Source organism: Agelaius tricolor, unplaced genomic scaffold (genome assembly GCF_023055355.1).
Source record: "Agelaius tricolor isolate 1412-34295 unplaced genomic scaffold, bAgeTri1.0.p SCAF_23, whole genome shotgun sequence".
NCBI lineage: Eukaryota > Metazoa > Chordata > Aves > Passeriformes > Icteridae > Agelaius > Agelaius tricolor.
This window is the reverse complement of record NW_027269283.1, coordinates 3,185,222-3,202,464: the sequence shown is the minus strand read 5'-3', so window position 1 is coordinate 3,202,464 and position 17,243 is coordinate 3,185,222. Positions and strand designations below refer to the sequence as shown.

The following is a 17,243-nucleotide window of genomic DNA, read 5'->3' as shown; positions in this document are numbered from 1 at the left end:
TCAATGGAGCCAGGACAGCCCTTCCCGAGCCCCGCTGCCCTTCAATGGAGCTCCCGGCCGGGGACAGCCCTGCCCGAGCCCCGCTGCCCTTAAGGGGACGGGCAGGGATCGCGGGGCTTTTGCCCTGAACAGAATCCAACCCCTCTGAGAAGGGCACTCGTACAGCCGCGTGCTAACAAATGCTGGAGCTAAAGCCTTGAACGCTCCCATGGAAGGCAGGCACAGGTTTGGCTGTCCAGCTTGTCTCCAGCTCCAACTGCTGCCACTTCACAGAATCACGGAATATTCCGTGCTGGAAGGGATCCCCAAGACTCATCAAAGTCCAATTTCTGGCCATGCACAGGGCAGCACCAAGAATGCCACCATGGCCCTGAGAGCATTGACCAAACGCTTCCTGAGATCTGCATTTGAAACCAAAAGTTACACCCACCCACTGCCTAGATTTATTCCTCTAGATCTCCCCCGGTTGTAGACAGCTGAGAGGCAGAGAAATATAACAGAGTGCCAAAACTCAAACCAACCAACCAAACAAACAAAAAAAACCCTCAGTGGCATGTTTGTATTATTAAAGAAATTTAATATAATTTTTAAATTAAAAAATTCAATCTCTCTATTAAAGACACTGAGTCAGGTGCTAATACTGTCAAACATACGCTTTTGGCATGAGTTTTACATAAAGTTTAAGATTTTATGCATTGCTTCAACATGTTAAGAAACCATCTTCATACTTACAGTAGCAATAAAGTCAATTCCATACAATATCAAATATCCTTTTTTAAAAAAAGTTTTAAATATATTAGACTCTGATTGCCAAAATGCCATTTTATACACAAAGCTGCTAATACAATATACAGTTCTTACATTATTTTTTTTTCTTCACATAAAATACATTTCATCAAGTTTTATCTGTACATGGTTTACTACTGATCAATGGAATTACGAGTTATTGCAGAAGGCTTGCCATCATCTCTTACTGTCCTGTACCAGGCTTATCCATACTCCTGCAACCTCACACTGCAATCTAAAGGCTGAAGACATGGTGGTGGCAATGCTAAGGCTGCATCTGCACTGTTTAAAAACCCGTGTGTCCCCTCCAGCTGTGGGTGGAGATCATTGCATTGGTGTGGCTTTGGGAACAGGTATCTTGAGCAGAGCCTCCTCTGCTACAGCTTCCGTGGTTGAAATACAGCAAAATGTTCTAGGTCATAATTGTGCCATGGCAGATGTTGCCCAGAGAGCCCAGTGGTACTTGAATTGTGTGAGGGAACTGAGAAGTCCATCGGCAGTTTGGCCAACATGAAAAGAGAATAAAGGTGAAGAACAACCAGGGGGAACTGTTCTGTCGCACAGCAAAACAAACCAAAAAATGTAAATGTGTTCTGGTGTAAGGGATGAGACCTTGCTGCCGCAAGCATGTTCTGGATTCTGCCTGTAGAGAACTGACACACCAAAGCAGTCAATGTGATTTGTTAAAATACAATGAAGCTCCTGTGCATTTCCTTTCTGTGTATTTAGGAAGAGAGAAGTGGCAATCATGAGAGAAATTGAAAGAGCAAAGAATAATGTCACAATCTGGCATGCTCTGGACTGTGATCCCCTGGCAAAAGTCTCCAAGTTAAAGATCAGCAAGAACTGTATAGTCACCACAAACCTTCCAGAGACGAGTTACCTTTAGCAAGTATAAGGCACAGAAATAACCCAGGTGTAGGGAGAAACCTCCCAGCAGACAGACAGTTCATCCATGGCTCACTGGAGACCAGTGCTATTGCCTTCTCAGGATATTCCCCTTTCCATGGTAACTGATTTACTTCCAGCAGGGATGATGGGGGTAATCAGAGCTCCAAGACTGAAGAAAAAAGACACTAGGCAGAAGTTATAATGTCATTTGGGAGCTTTTAAGGGATTTCAACCCCATGAAATAAGATTCTGCTCAATAAACTCAAGAATTCACTGCCTCCACTGAGTATTGCACTGAGTCATTATTGCTATTGCCCTGCCATGCTCTTCTCCTTCCCTACCAGGAGTTCCTCATCCAGGTGGTTCTTCAACCACACCTCCAAGATGGCACAGAATCACATCAGCTAGACTCAGTTCTTCCCAAAACTGGAGGGTTTTAAGATTCAGGAGCACCAAAGAAGTGAAATTTAATGGGCTGAAATCACATCATGTGGTATGTGAAACACAGATCCAGGTCTGATTTCAAACAGATCCCAGCAATGGGACTTAAGCCCTTATCTAACATTTCAGTGCTGAGCCCACCAAAGTAGAGACATTGTTTTGAAAGACACCTTTTTCTTTATCTAACACATTTCTTTCAACATGGAATGTAAAACTGCTCTCATCAACCACGAGAAACAGTAAAAATTCAGCACACAGGAAAATGTGAGGAAAAGGAAGGGTTATTCTCATGCAGCTCTGCCTGCAACAGACCTGTCAGTACATTCACATCCTCAGATCTTTGCACAGTCTCTATGAACAACTTCAACCTTTGGCTCACTGGTAACTGAACTGGGACTCTAATCTGGCCTTGAATCTGTAATAAGATATTTATTGATCTTAAAACTATTCAGTAAATCATAAAAACCTCAAATGCTTCTCTAATAAACTAAGACGTGCCAGTCACAACATGATTTCTAGGTTTTACAGATTTTCAGCCATATTAAGATCCAATGAAACTGCCAAGTGCCCTCTGCTCTGTACCTCAGAGCTTTCCTCTGGGATGGCCTTTAAAACACACAGATACCAAACCCCCACTATTGTTGTAACACTGCTAAATTTTACAGTGAAAAGTGTTATTCCTGGAGGTAGGCTGCTACAATGCCCATGTACAGAATCTGTGTTTTTATTCCCCCAAAAGCCTGTTTTTCTCCACAAAATAGTCCACCAGAAGCAAGTTAATTATCCACCTTACAGAATCCCTCATCCCAGACCTACAACCAACAGCCCTGCCAGTGCTGCACAGGCAGTGACCATTATATCCCAAATGTCACCACACAGAAGCATGAATCCAGTCCAGGCTATTCTTCAATAGCCTTCCAGCTCACACCCTGGTGCAGCTTCAGCCCAAAGCCAGTGGCAGGTAAATATTTGGCAGGGCTGTGAAATATATCCTGCAAGATTTATCCATTACTGCCTCTTGCCATTAATAACTCACCTGTCTGATTAAGAATGGATTACATTTGATCAGACACCACTGGATTCCGAGCTAGGATGATGAGTTCCCAGAGTTTTATTTATGTGAAATACCAATGGAAGCCAAAAAGCTGTTTATCTAAAATGGACTGGTTTCCTGCAGTTTTAACCCATTAATAGCTCTCAGTGAAAAGAAGCCTCCAACTACTTTACACTATTGCATTCAGTGATCTCCTTTTCATTTCCTTGGAATCAGGCAGGGTTCAATACACTTGCTAGCACAAAGTTGCTCTGAGAAGGGAAAGGGCCCTACTCCTCCTTTGCTGGGAGGGAAGGCAACATCTGGGCCCAGATTTTGCACCATACACAACCTAGTAGATAGCGGCACCAAAATTTGTTAGAGTTCAGAAATCTCATCAGGATGGATGTGGAGAGACAAACCTCACCACCATGGGAGAAGAGAGGCACCTGAAAGAATCATCTCCCCTGTTCTGAACAACAGCCAGGCCACGCTTGGTGTTATCCCAGAATAATTTACTCAAGGTAATCAGAAGTTCCACTGTCAACCACACACAGATGCAGTAAAGTCTTTCCAGTTACCAAATCATCCTCTTACTACTAGAGAATGACTTTAAAAATCCCTTAAGGTCAAGCACGAGAAGCATTTCCTAGTTCTATAATTAGCTTATGTTTCAACAATGGAGGGAGCCCAACTTCCCTGAATGCTTCAAGCTCTGCCTGTAGCAGAACTGGGGTTTTAAGTGAACCAGATCAACTGCTACCACTTTCTAGTTTGCACCCGAAACTGGAGAGGAAAGAGAATTCTATCTGCTTACAATTCAAACCATTGAATTGTCAGCTTGGTACCTCCCAGGTCCAAAGGTGTCACCTGCACAGTGTGGCAGTGGTGGTGACACACAACAGCCACCTCTGCTGCCTTGAGGAGCCCAGAGCCCTGCATGGGAATGTATCCAGCCCCAGCACTGGGGGATTTGATGGGGGGCAGAGGGTAGCACTTAACAGTCACTGGCAGCCTCAGTCAACTTTTTATAGCCTAGAAAAAAGTTAAGGCTGTGAGGATCCCCACAGAGGGAGAGTACATGTGAAAGGGAATATCGGTGTCCAACAGGTGCCAGATAAAAGGAAAATGGGTGGAAGGTGCATTTGCTCTTGCTTGGCTGAAGCACAACTACATGAGCTGGATTTAATCCACTGAGGCTTACAGAGACCCAAACAGGTTCATGTCTTCAGTATTTGGAATTTAAGCTGCCCAAGAAGACACATATTCATGCAGGCAAACAGTTATGTGTGTGACAGCTCCCCTGTGCAGAGGAATTAGAGATTTACAGTTATTTCTGAGATACAACTGAAGTGTGGCCAGTTCCTCAGAGCTGCCCCACACTCTCCTCTCACCTCCCCCAGGTACACAAAGCCTGAACTCGCTGCAAAGCCAGTGCCAAACCCCCAGGTGACCCCGTGCCAGTGTCTGTCAGAGCTCACATGAACTCCACCAAGACAGTGTTGGCACTGCAGCTGCTCTACAGCACAGAGGCTTTGTTAAGTGTCAGGCAACTCCCCCAGACACAGAGGCATTTAAACCTTCCTCTGCCAGCTGCTACCCACTGCTGACAGCTTCAGCAAGGGAGCTGGAAAACAGAACAAAACATCTCCTGTCCTGCTGCAGTGTTCAGCTACCACAGCAAGGGTCACAGTTATTTCTCAGCCAAAGACTGCAGGTTCATGCAAGTGTCATTCACATCTATGGGATTAGAAATGCTTTCATGGCCTTCCTGGGTTAGTGTTGGCAAGCCTTTCCTTCCCATCCCTCCTGAGCCCTGTGGTTCTGGAAATCCAGAAAAAATCAGAACACAAAGCATATTGCCCCTACTATCTGTGTTGAGCATACAGAGTAAACAAACAGAATCAATAGGAAAGTGAGATCAACAAAAGTCTTTTCAGTTTTAACAAATTAGGAGTCTAAATAGTACAAATAAGTTTTTTAAATTACTTATCCAATATAGACCTTTGTCAGTATTTTATTGCAGTAAAATTCTATTGCCAGGGCCCCTTTATTGCAACATCAGTTTTAAAGCCTATTGAGTGAAGCCTGTTCCAGGGAAAGTTCTGCTTCAAACCTGATGGCAGTCTGCAGTGACGAGCTGACAGAGCAGAACAGGACCCAGCCAGTGCACAGTTTGTGATGGTGAGCTGTCACTGCAAGGAGGTAACACCTTGCAAACTTCCTAGGTGCAGCATCTGTGCTTGCTTGTTGCTCCAGCCCAGGAAGTGCTGGATCCAGCTGTGTGGAAAACAGTTCTGTCCACTCTTGCAAACTTCATGTGGGGGCTGGATATGTGCAGCCCCCAAGAGTGACAACACAGGTCTGAACTGTCACCTTCCAGCTGCTCAGTGACTTACAGCAAGAGGCTCAGACACAAAGATTTGAATTCAGATCCTTTCTTTGTTCCAAGGCATCTCATGGCTTCCCAAGGATGGGGAGGCAGCACACCATACCTTCTTCCCCAGGGAGCAAGACTCAGGAGACTCTTTTGACATCACATTGATGTGCATCCTCCTAAGAGCCTTGCTCCACCTGCATTACTCATCCAGCTGCAATGGAAGTAATTGGCAGGGTAAAGTACAATTTGAGATGAACAAGGCTGCCACAGTCAGGATGTCCATAACCAAATTCTCCCTTTGAAATGCAAACAACCTGGCCACTGTGATAGATCCAACCCACATCTGCTGTCCACTCTGGGGTGAGACACAGACCAGACTAGGAAATCCTGCAGCACCCATGCACCTTCTCTTCCATTTCCTCCATGGGAGCTTTGAATTTCAAGAGGGGCGGATCCCCACTGGACACTGTGTAATACACCGAGGTCCCATTGGAGCCGTAGGGAGAAGTCCTGGATTCCATTAAGTGCGACTTGGCCTCGGCCACGTTCTCAGCAACTCCTGCCATGCCAGTGCTGAAGTGGGTGCTGAGGAAGGGGTGCTGGAGCAGCTTGGCTGCAGCTCGCTGCCTCTTCAGCTCCGACAGCGTTTGGTGGTTGTGCTCCTTGTAGGTGCCCCAGAGCTGCGGTGCCTCGGGCAGCCCGGGGCTGCTGTAGGGCAGAACGTGCCCAGGGTTGCTGTCGGGCTCGGGGTGCATGCTCCAAATGTCCCCGTTGGAAAAGGTGTACTGGTAAGGGCTGGCAGATGCCATCAGTCCATTCTGGAGAGGGATCTCGGTGTCACACTGGGTGCTTTTGTTCGCTAGCTCCGGGAGGAGGGAGGAGTTCTCCAGCACTGAGTTCTGTAACAGTGAGACATGAAAGAGCATTTTCTACCATTCCCCATAGCAGGGTTCATCCCTGTGACAACCTTCTAAGTCTGCTCACACTCAGCCTTTCTACCAGACAGGTGCTGCAGCACAAACATTGAATTCCCCCACTAATACTGTGAGACCCAATCATGACATGGAACCTTAACTCTGAAGGCCCCACAAACACACAAAAATATGTTTATCTACATAAAATGACAATGACTTAATTAAAAACAAGTCACTGCAAAGCATGTTTACAATGCTTTTGTGCTTACCAGCTTGTGGGCTTTAGAATGAAAGGCAGACACTATTTTTATGGAGCATCCTGGTTCATTTTTATCTCAAAACTACGTATGCAGCTGTACATCCAGAACAGGCTTTCCACTTGAGTGGGACATCCCAGTTTATACCAAATGAGAATTTGGTCTTTTGCTTATACCTGGTGGATGAGGTCTACAAATTTTTCAGCCACCTTCCACCCACTGTGACTGAAGCTGCAGCAGCAGCCCTCCTCAGTGACCCCATGAAAGAGAAGAGATTCCTTACAGGGTCTGTATTCTCCTGGTCAGACCGAGTCTCCCCAATTTCTCCAATGAGACCCGAGTTTCTTCCTTCTTCTGCTGCCCCCAGCTGCTGCCACACCATGGCCTCCTTCTCACACTCCTTCCTGTAAAGGTTTGTCCTGTCCGAAAGGCTGGCCCTCCTCACCACCTTCCTGTGGGACAGGGACAAGGGCCATCAAAGCTGTGAGCAGGACATGACATTTCCTCTTAGCCTGTAGCTCTTCTCACCTCCTCCTCCTCCTCACAGCCTCTCCCTCTGGAATGGAACGTGGATTCAGCTTCCTGGCACCCACACAAAGCAAAGGCACAGAGGTGGATACTGAAGGTGGGAGGAATTTTGAGGAGCTCTAAACTGGCACTGCAAATTTGTTTTAGAGTTCATGCAGGTCACCTTATGGACCTATTCTGCAACCAGTGGAGTAAATGTAGAAGGAAATGGCCCATGGGCTGTTTAGGGAGCTTTGCGGTGTGCAGGACTGCTTTGGTGTCTAGAAACATCTCACAAAGACCTCTGCAAACTGTGTCTCAGCACTGCATCTTGGCCATGTGACATACTACTAAAAATCTCAAGTTAATCCACTTGAAGCAGTGATTTCCAACACCAGTTTCAGTGGTTTAACAGAATAAATTCTCACCATTTGGTCCTGTGCTCTGGGCAGTTCTTAAACCACACCAGCACAAAACCATTTCCCCCCCAAGAATGAGCACCTCTCCCTAGTGAAAAAACCACACTTCAAAGGAGCTCTGCTTTCAGCAGCCAAAGTGAGCTACTACCTTTCCTTCAGAAAGGACAGATGGGTTGTTCTCACTGACCTCAGGGTGAGAATACACCTGGGTGGCCAGGCCAGTGGCCCAGGTGACCTGCAGGGCAGAGCAGAACTCACCCCCGGCTGCCCGTGCTGGAGGTCCTGCGGCTCAGGGAGGATTTGTGCCTCATCTGGGACTTCATGATCACATCGTGTTTGTGCTTCAGCTCCAGAAGCAGAACTTTGAATTCCTCCTCTTCACACAGATCTATGGCACACACACAGACCAAGCCCTTTGTCAGATATTCTCATTAACACCACGTTGCTAATTGTGCCTTCCTAGTTAGACACCCAGGTCTTTGGGCTGCACACAACAGCAGGGAGGCTCCCAAGCACAAGGGATAACAGAGGAAACACACAGCAGGAAGACCTGGTGCTTGGGATATGCCTTCTTCCTTCTTTTTATGAGCAGGAAGAAGCATTTTCTGTAGTAAAGTGGTGCTTCAAAACTTCAGTCTTGGTTAAAGAAACTTTGATTCTAAAATGATACCTAAAACATGATGTTAATGCTTGAAAGCACCATGGGAGAACTCCAGCCATTTCTTAAACACTTCTTTCTTTAAGCTTCATAAACTCACCTATTGGCATCTCATCCAAAGATGTCCTGGCACTCAAACTAGCCCCATGGGACACCAGCAATTCAGCCATCTGCATCTAAAGAATGGAAAGAAAGCCAAGTTGAGTTGATAGAGGTATTTTAGGCAATTTAGGCTTTTCTCCCTAAAGCTGAAAGGTTGGAATAAGATGAGAGGCAGGTTCAACTTGCCTCAAATAACTCTGGTATGTGTGTGATGTTAAACACTGTTCCCACCATCCACTTGCACTGGCATGCTCTGCCTGAAATTTCTCAGCAACCAGTTCTTTTTGGAGCCCATGGGATCTTCTCTGATGCTGTCCAGAGAGCCCAGCCCCAGTTCAGATTTATTCCATTTGCAGAGTATTCCACAGTTTGTCCAGGCAGGAAGAAATGCCACCCTCACACGTGACACAGCAAAATCCTTACCTGTCCCCAGAAAGCAGCAGCATGCAGAGGTTCCCAGCCATCCCAGTCCTTAACATCCAGGCTTGCCCCCTGGTCCAGAAGCACTTCAGCTGCATGCAGATAACCATTGGCTGCAGCTATATGCAGCTAGGAGATAAGGAACAGAGCATGAGCTGCCTGCAAGGACCACACATGGTTTTATACACCGAGTTTCAGAGGATTTTCTTGGATAATGCTTGAGCCTAGAGCTGGACAGGCAGCACATTTCACACTGGGCAGATGGCACCAGGTCAAAAGCAGGTTGTTCCTGTTATTAGAGCTCAGTATTGCCTGAATGTAATTCTGTTTGGAGAGGAAATTGCTTAACAGTTCTTAGAATAACTTAGATATATGGATGAGAAAAATAATGTATTCACATTTTAAATCAGGGGCTTTTAAGTGCTTTCTAATCTGTAGGGAAAGCACCATTAAAACACGAGCCTGCAATGCAGAACATCATCCACTCTATGCCAGAACAACATCTCCTCCACTGAAGTGCTGTGGATGTGATTTTTTTGAATCAAATTTACAGCCTGCTTTAGTCAGGACTAACTGTGCAATTGCACTTCCAATCACACTGTAATTATTTTCACCATTTGAAAGTCAGAAACATTTTAAACTTTGGCTACTTTAACTTAAGGGAGGATGATTTTTCAGATATTGGCTTCCAACTACAGCCACCACTTTGGAGACAATCAGTAATGGTCTCTTTCAGTTCCCCAACTTCATGTCTCTGAAGATTTTCTTAATTGCAGTCTGCTGTTGCATCTCTGAGCAAAACATTGACCCATGCACTGCTCTGAAGGGATTAACTCCACTCAGAGCTCCTCCTATTTCGGTTGTGCTAAATGAGAGAACCAAAGCTTCTTTTCAAAAAATTTTCATGAGGATGCCACCACACAGAGTTAAAACTTCATCGGGAAATATTTCCTGATGCTTTCTAGCAACTCAATTAATTTCTACATAAACTTTATGCCACTTTCTAGAGGCCACATAAATTAATAAGGAATTAGTTGGGGGTGATACAAAAGGGGGAACCCAGAGGTCTGCTTAAATGTGTATATATAATCCTTATTAAAGGGGAAAATGTGTTAAAAAATAAGCTGCAATAAAAACTTCAATCATCTAAGCTTACCTTCAAGGGAACCTGCCCTTCCCTTACACTTCTGGTATATGCTGAAGGTGACATTTAGATTAAGAAACTGGAATACACTGCCATGGCCTGGCCCTGTAATCAGTTATGTCTGGACCCCAGCATTAAATGACCCTGGTTGTATGAAATTCCCAGCACATATGACCTCATTACTGAACTTTCCCTAAGCTGGGACTGTTCTGAGACACAATTTGGGAGACACATTTGTGGGGTAAAAAGAGCTGGGATTGCTCAGAATTCCCAGTCCCTATGCAGACAAATGAGATGCCAGCTTGCTTTGTGCTGCACTCTTGTCCTGGGTGCCCACCTCTGCCCAGGGCCAGGTGCCACCAGGGGGAACAAACAGTGAAACTCTGTGAGCCAGACCCACACAAAGCAGAAGGGAGGCAAGAAGCCTCCAGCAGCACTGGGTCCTGCTCCTGGGAAAGCCAGAGGGCTCTCACATGCCCTCCACAGGACTCCAACCAGCCCATGAGAAGCAAGAGGTCACTGGGAGGTCTTGCAGGCCCAGCTCCCTGCAGGTCAGCAGATGTGTTATGTTCTGTGGGACTTCTCCTCTCAGTGACTTGCACCTGTTGATTTTGGGTAACTCCTGCTCCAGGGCAGGTTTCACAACCTCTGGGTTGAAGGAAAGCAAAACTGAAGCCGCTGCAGTTTCACTCACCAGCGTAGCACCTTGGGCATCAGTCCTGTTCAGGTCTTGGCCAGTGGCAAGTATGTCATGAATGTCACAGATCATGACCTGCTCTGGAGCAGCTCTCATCTCATTGATCCTTTCCTGGGTAATCCCTGTTAAAATTCCAGTTAAAAGAGGACAGTTGGAAAGGTTGAGTAAAATTCTCCGCTGGCTGAGTAAAATAAGATTTAGGATCCTGGTTGATATGACCCCACATCCTTCACCCTTGTGATCTTTGGGAATCAGAATAACCACACAGAGTCAGGTCCCAAGAAATTATGCCAGGAGCAGCTCTCTGCTTTTCTCCAGAGGCCAATCAAGAGCTGAGAAACAGGGCAATTTTTAGTACCACATTGACCCATTTCTGTATTTTACATAAACTCAGTCTCCTCACCTTGATAGGCCATGCAAGTCTCAATGACATCCAGGGTTGGCTCGTCTTCACAGAGGTCATATGGCATGTTGCCATCTGCATTGACTGCCAACAGGTCTGCTCCACTGCAAGGGGAAAACTGAGTTACACCAGCAAGGACCTCAGAGCAGACAGTGCCACACTCTGGGATAAATGCTTGGGAAAAACCAACTGGGATTTCATAGTTGCCCAAATGCCACCAAAGTACGAATGACAGAAGAAAGATTTGAAGCAAAGCTGTGGAGCTATGAGTGGAGAAGATTAATTCCAGGACTGGATGAAAGGCAGCACATTACACCTCCTTCCTGAATCAGTAATGCCCTGTATTCCACATCTGCTCCATTTTTATAACCTCCAAAAATTTCCTAACCCAAGAGGGAACATCCTCCAAGGGACACTTGACTGCATCCTCTTCTCTCCTTCATTATACAGTCATAGAAGAGCCAAATTTTCAACGCTTATGTCCCAGATGACACCACCACAGGGAGAAGCCTCCCTCCCTGAGGAAGAAGCAGCAGGTACAGCTGTGCAAGGCAGCAGGTTAACACTGCCAAAGCAGCAGCACTCTGGGAAAGGGAGGAGAGGGCTCCACACACAGGCACAACCATCTGCCCCAGGCAGGAGTCACCACAGGTGCTCATGACACAGCTCAAAACACACCTGGTTTCCTCCTCCTTGCTGGCAAGACTTGAGCTTTAGGGACTTGGTCAAGCACCCTGTGTCACCACTGGGGATCAAATCTTGCAGGAAGTTCGGTGATCACTAATTAAGACCCAGTGAGAAGGGTCCCAAGGCTCACCCAGGTATCTGAGTTACACAAGCACACTGCTGCCCTCATACACCAGTGGCTGCTTGACTGGGGCTGGAAGATCTGAGGTGCTGTTTAGGAGCTTGAGGGTGGATGCTGCTGGCTGCTCCTCTTTCTACCCCCCCAGAAATCACAGTTCCACAGGCACACACACCAGAACACAGGCAAAAAGGGGCAATTTTTGGCCCAGTCTCCAGAAGCTTCACAAAACTGAGCCTAGTCATCCAGGGTTTATTGTCTCCTGAGCCTTTCTGCTCTTCCTCCCATGTGACTGTGTTCCCAGGAAGAGGGAAGAGATGAGGATCTGACTCTGTGATTCAGAAGGCTTGATTTGTTATTTTATGATATATATTATATTAAAACTATACTAAAAGAATAGAAGAAAGGATTTTATCAGAAGGCTGGCTAAGAATAGAAAAGGAAAGAATGATAACAAAGGCTTGTGGCTCGGACAGAGAGTCTGAGCCAGCTGGGCTGTGATTGGCCATTAATTAGAAACAACCACATGAGACCAATCCCAGATGCACCTGTTGCATTCCACAGCAGCAGATAACCATTGGTTACATTTTGTTCCTGAGGCCCCTCAGCTTCTCAGGAGGAAAAATCCTAAGGAAAGGATTTCTCATAAAAGATGTCTGTGACACTCCTTCACTCCCTTCTCCCCCAAGCAGGAAGGACCCCCATGAGCAGCCTGAAAGCAGGGGAATCACCACCACTGCTGCAACCTCCCAAGGTCCTAAACAGCCTCAGTTTCCATCCACAGAAGCTGTGGCTAGAATGAGACCCACAGAAAGGACAGACACCAAAAGCCACCTACTGCTGGATGAGGATCTTCACCAGGTTGATGTGACCACAGGTGGCTGCTGCATGCAGTGGAGTCCACAGCTCATTGTCCTTGGCATTGACATTGGCCCCGTGGCTGAGGAGGAGCTTCACTATGTCCTCATAGTTGTCTATGCAGCACTGGGGAGGAAGAAATGCAGAAACATTGGGGTTTTTTAAACTTTGGGAACATGAGGGTTCATACCTGCTCAGCTGTGAAATAATAAAGGGCATCTGGACATGGAGACCTACTTTATCCTGCACTGCTTGGCAAGGAGAGTTAAACACCAAATTGAGCCCCAGCAGGTCAAAAAGGCAGAACACCTACACTGACCAAAGGGTCACTGGTGTTTTCCAGGGCCTATTCTGGCAGAACCAGCAGGGAACAAAAGCAAACATGCTCACAGCTTCTATTCCACTGGGTCTTCCATATTCAAGAGCAAACACAGCAGAAATTCAATGTAACCAGTAGAACCACATACCAAGGGATGAGCTGACAAGCTGACATTCCCTTTTCTTAGGGAGAATCCCACACACTGGCATGTGATGAGCTAAAGTCTTCTCAGGAGCTCATGCTACCTACCACAGTTATCTGGGGAGGCACAAATTGGATTCCCAGAATGATGGGGCACTTTGCAGGGCACTTTTCACTTCCTGAAAAAAAGCAGCTTCCTTCCTGCATTTAGAGTATAGCCCAGGAGGCCAGAAGGGCCTCAACCTCCTTCCTTTGGTGAAGGTGGAATTTGCTCTTTGATCCACCTCTTGTTCACCTTTAGACATGAATGTGCATGTGATAAAGATGTTAAAATAAGATTTATTCTTGTGCAAGAAGGCTGTTTGTGGTCTGTGCATTGCTGCAGACCCACACAGCTCAGCACACATTACAGGCTCTTAATGGGGCTGAATTCCAACACACAACAAACATTTCAGAGCTGAGTGACAAGGACCTTTCAGGTATTTCTACTCTGTTCATTATTTGTACATGGCAGTGGGGTTACAGTCATGGCTGACACACAGCCAAATTATCACAGAAGTGGAAGGAAGTCACATTCACTGGAAGGAATGCTAATGTGCCCACTGAGGGGCTTCTCTGTGCTCAGGGATTCAGTTAATTCCAGTGGATACAAAGCTCCCATCAGAACTCCCAAATGCACCTTTACAACCTCTCAGTGGGCAAGGTGGGATTCTCCAGGCTACAGAGCCTGGCTGGGAAAGCAAGGAGCTGTCAGTGTCTCTCTGAGTGCAGGATAACATCTCTTTGGAGAGGTGATGGTGGTGGCACCTTTTGTTCTTCCAGGAGGCAGTTTGCATTTTTAAACCAACATTCATGCAGCTTTGAAGAGAGCAGGCAACTGGCACAATAATCCAAAATCCCAAGTCAATGGGGGCATTCAGAGCAGGGAGTTCTGGCCAGAAAGCCCCGAGTGCTCGTGTGACAACCACGCCACTGTTGTTACAGGCAGCGGGGGCGGCAGCTGCCAGGCACGGCCAGTCCCACGTGCCTGAGAAAGAATAGAAAAACCCTTATGGAAACAGCACAGGGGCTCCAAGGAAGGCCACAGACCTACACACTACTCTAGCAAGTCTGTATTTCACTGGTGATCAGCTACTCCCATCTCATACTGACTTTGGAAGTCCCTACAGCGAGCAGCAGCGGATTCTTCAAGCATCTTGTGCATCATTTATTTAAATCACTTTCAAACCTCATGGATAAACTCTAAATTTGAGTTTATCTGTTATGAGAATTTAGAGCCCAGTCCCACCTACAAAAATTAAAGAGTGGGGGGAATTCTGTTCACATGTGAATTCCAGCCCTGACCCTGAGTTCTTATTATCACTGAATAAAGTCTGGGATACAGCAAGAAAAGGATTTGATCTCAGTTTGTTCCCCAAGAAACCAGATCACCAGCACAACATGGTGAAATTTCACTGCTTTAACAGAGGGAAAAAAAAAGAAATCTAAGAGGTCTCCCAGTTACAGCTGGCCAGGCTGGCTGAGTGGGCAGCAGGGGGGTGAGCTCACCTGGTGCAGCGCAGTTAATCCATCCTCATTGCACAGGTCGGGGCTGATGTTGCTCTTCAGCAGGTAACACACTGCAAGGCAAGCACACAGGAGAGTCAGAGCAGCCACCCTGCCACATCTCGTGCTCCCAGCCAGCCCTGGACAGGTTCAAGGCAATGCATTTCACACCATCAGTGTGGGCAGAGTGCTGGCTTGTCACCGCAGTGAGAGCAGAGCCTTCCTGGCTTTATCCAGCAGAGAGCACCAGCACACAATTTTCCCCCAATCTCCTTCCAAAGGAGACTTTGCACAGTTACAATTTTCCTTCAGTTGTGCTGGAGCAGTCTCCATTTTTGCCATGTGCTTCACAATGCCTGAGTGCAACCTCTGCACTCTGTGGCCCAGGAGAGCCCCAAAGGGGATTTTGGGGTCCTGAGTTACAACCATGGAAGAGATTCCTCCCACCATGAGAGGGATGAGGCTTTGCCTCAAGAAGTAATCCATGCATTCAGGGCCCTCCCACACTGAATACACCAGGGCTGCTTTGGACACTGCACTTGAGCTGCTGGGTGTTTGGAGAAAGCTTTCCAGAGGCTTCAGTTTTTAATCACTGCTTTGGGGGGAAAGGGTAACATTTATTCCATTAAAATGCAAATTTCTGAAACACATGTAAAGTCATTAGCCCCTAGGTGAAAAACTTGCACAAGGCAACAGCAACAAGGTTGGCAGAGGGCATAAATTAATAGCAACACCACAAACTCTTCAAATTCAACACTGCTGACAGATTTGATGTTCCATGCCCATTTTCTGTTGTTTCCTTGCTCGTTCCCTGTTTTTTCTCCAGAGATGTCACCACCTAATGCTTTTCCTACCTCAAATGTCACTGACAGCACAAGCCAGAGGTTCATAATCATCTCCCCAGGGCCAGAGCAGCAACAGATATTCACATCACATCTGATTTGATGGCAGGCATGCAAGCACTGAGTGAAACCAGAGCTGCACAGCCAGGAACCCTGACAGAGCTAAAAGGGCAATAACTTTCCTCAGAGCTGGCAATCAAAAATACTGCAAGGCTGCTCAGCCCAGAGCATCCTGCAGCCTCTGATCCCTGAGCTGCTGTCAGAGGGAGCTCTTGCCCCAGCACATTCACAGGGAGAACCATCTGCAGGGCTGTCCCTGGGGACAGAGCACTTCTGGCACGCAAAACAGAACATGGAAAACACACCCACCATGACATCAGGGATGATTTATGAGGCTTTGTTTAAAAGATCTGGAAAAGGCACTTGCAAGAAAGGCAAATTGAAAGCAAAGTGAAATTTTGATTGGAAGCCACTGCTCTGACGTTATCACAAAGGAAGGCAAAACCAGACAGAAGTGAAATAAAACATTTCACATCACAGACTTGTTTCACCAACTCAAAATGAATGCTTGGATTTACTTTTGCTGGAAATAATTTCAAGGCATTGACACCTGCTTGGTGAAACTGATACAAAAAAGGAGAATACAGCAAAGACAAAACTCACCCAGCACCACAGTGAATTCAAAGCCTTTTTTTTTTCCAGCTCAAAGGCCAGTGCAGGAAGCCCACGCCTACACTGGACTCACAGCCCCAACACTTGCATGCTGAACAGTAATAGGAGCACTGAACCTCAGCCAGTAGATCCAATTTAATGACTCTGCTTCTACTGTTTCTGGCCAGCCCTGAGCTCCTGCTCTCCTAATCCAAGCTGAGTGATAGACAAGTCATCCACCAGTGAGTCTGCTTGTCTCTTATTTACCTTGGATGCTCTGCCATTAGGGTTTTAATTCAATCTCAGTCAGTTAAGTGCCATTGTGTTCTAATGACACACAGCTCCATAATCATGTTTTGCCTGATTATGGAGATTTGGACAAGTAGATGCTGGCAAATTAACCTTGTAAGTGCTGTCTCTCCATGGGAAGAAGCAGCAGCATAAATCCCAGCTTGTTACAGGGTTTTGTGTCAAAGGCACTGTGATCATGGCTTGACAGAGCTTGTAAGAGGCCCTGAAGGGTTAAGATTCAGAGAAGTTTTAATCTTACCCTAAAGAAGCTTTGAATTCTTCCCTAACCCCTGCAGCAGCCCTCATGTTCCCAGAGCAGCTCCCCTTGGCTCCCTTCTGCCCTCAGGACAGGCTCCCCTTATTGCCCAGTACCTCCCAACACACTGAGGACTGACAGCCCCAAGGCACCAGAAAAGGGCCCAGAAAAGTCAGATAATGCAGCCAGGCATGGATGTGGTACCACAGAGTCCAGGCAAACAAGGCATGAAGAAGAGATCAGATGCTTTCTGTCCAGTCCTAAACTGAAGATTGCATTTCAGGGCTTGGGAAATGCATTTCAGGGCTCAGGGCAGCACAGGGTCAGGCAGCAATATGCCCCAATTCCTGCCCAGGTTCAGAGCAGAACACAGCCCCATTCCTGCCCAGCAGCCCAAGCTCACAGCAGAACACAGCCCCATTCCTGCCCAGGTTCAGAGCAGAACACAGCCCCAATTCCTGCTCACCAGCCCGGGTTCACAGC

At 46.7% G+C, this 17,243-nt stretch overlaps 1 protein-coding gene across 2 annotated transcripts in view; it reads right to left on the bottom strand.

The window, feature by feature from the left end:
* Window positions 1-554: 554 nt before the first annotated feature.
* The window catches only part of PPP1R16B (protein phosphatase 1 regulatory subunit 16B), a 63,980-nt gene continuing 47,291 nt past the window's right edge, over window positions 555-17,243 (bottom strand). For both annotated transcript variants that reach the window (XM_071446698.1, XM_071446699.1), the window contains exons 3-11: window positions 14,724-14,794; window positions 12,696-12,841; window positions 11,053-11,156; window positions 10,647-10,771; window positions 8,812-8,937; window positions 8,387-8,462; window positions 7,887-8,016; window positions 6,986-7,154; window positions 555-6,430 (exon numbers count right to left, since the gene is read on the bottom strand). In XM_071446698.1, the coding sequence (XP_071302799.1) occupies window positions 5,909-6,430; window positions 6,986-7,154; window positions 7,887-8,016; window positions 8,387-8,462; window positions 8,812-8,937; window positions 10,647-10,771; window positions 11,053-11,156; window positions 12,696-12,841; window positions 14,724-14,794 (1,469 nt within the window). In that variant the 3' untranslated portion in view covers window positions 555-5,908. The remainder of the gene's footprint in view (window positions 6,431-6,985; window positions 7,155-7,886; window positions 8,017-8,386; window positions 8,463-8,811; window positions 8,938-10,646; window positions 10,772-11,052; window positions 11,157-12,695; window positions 12,842-14,723; window positions 14,795-17,243) is intronic.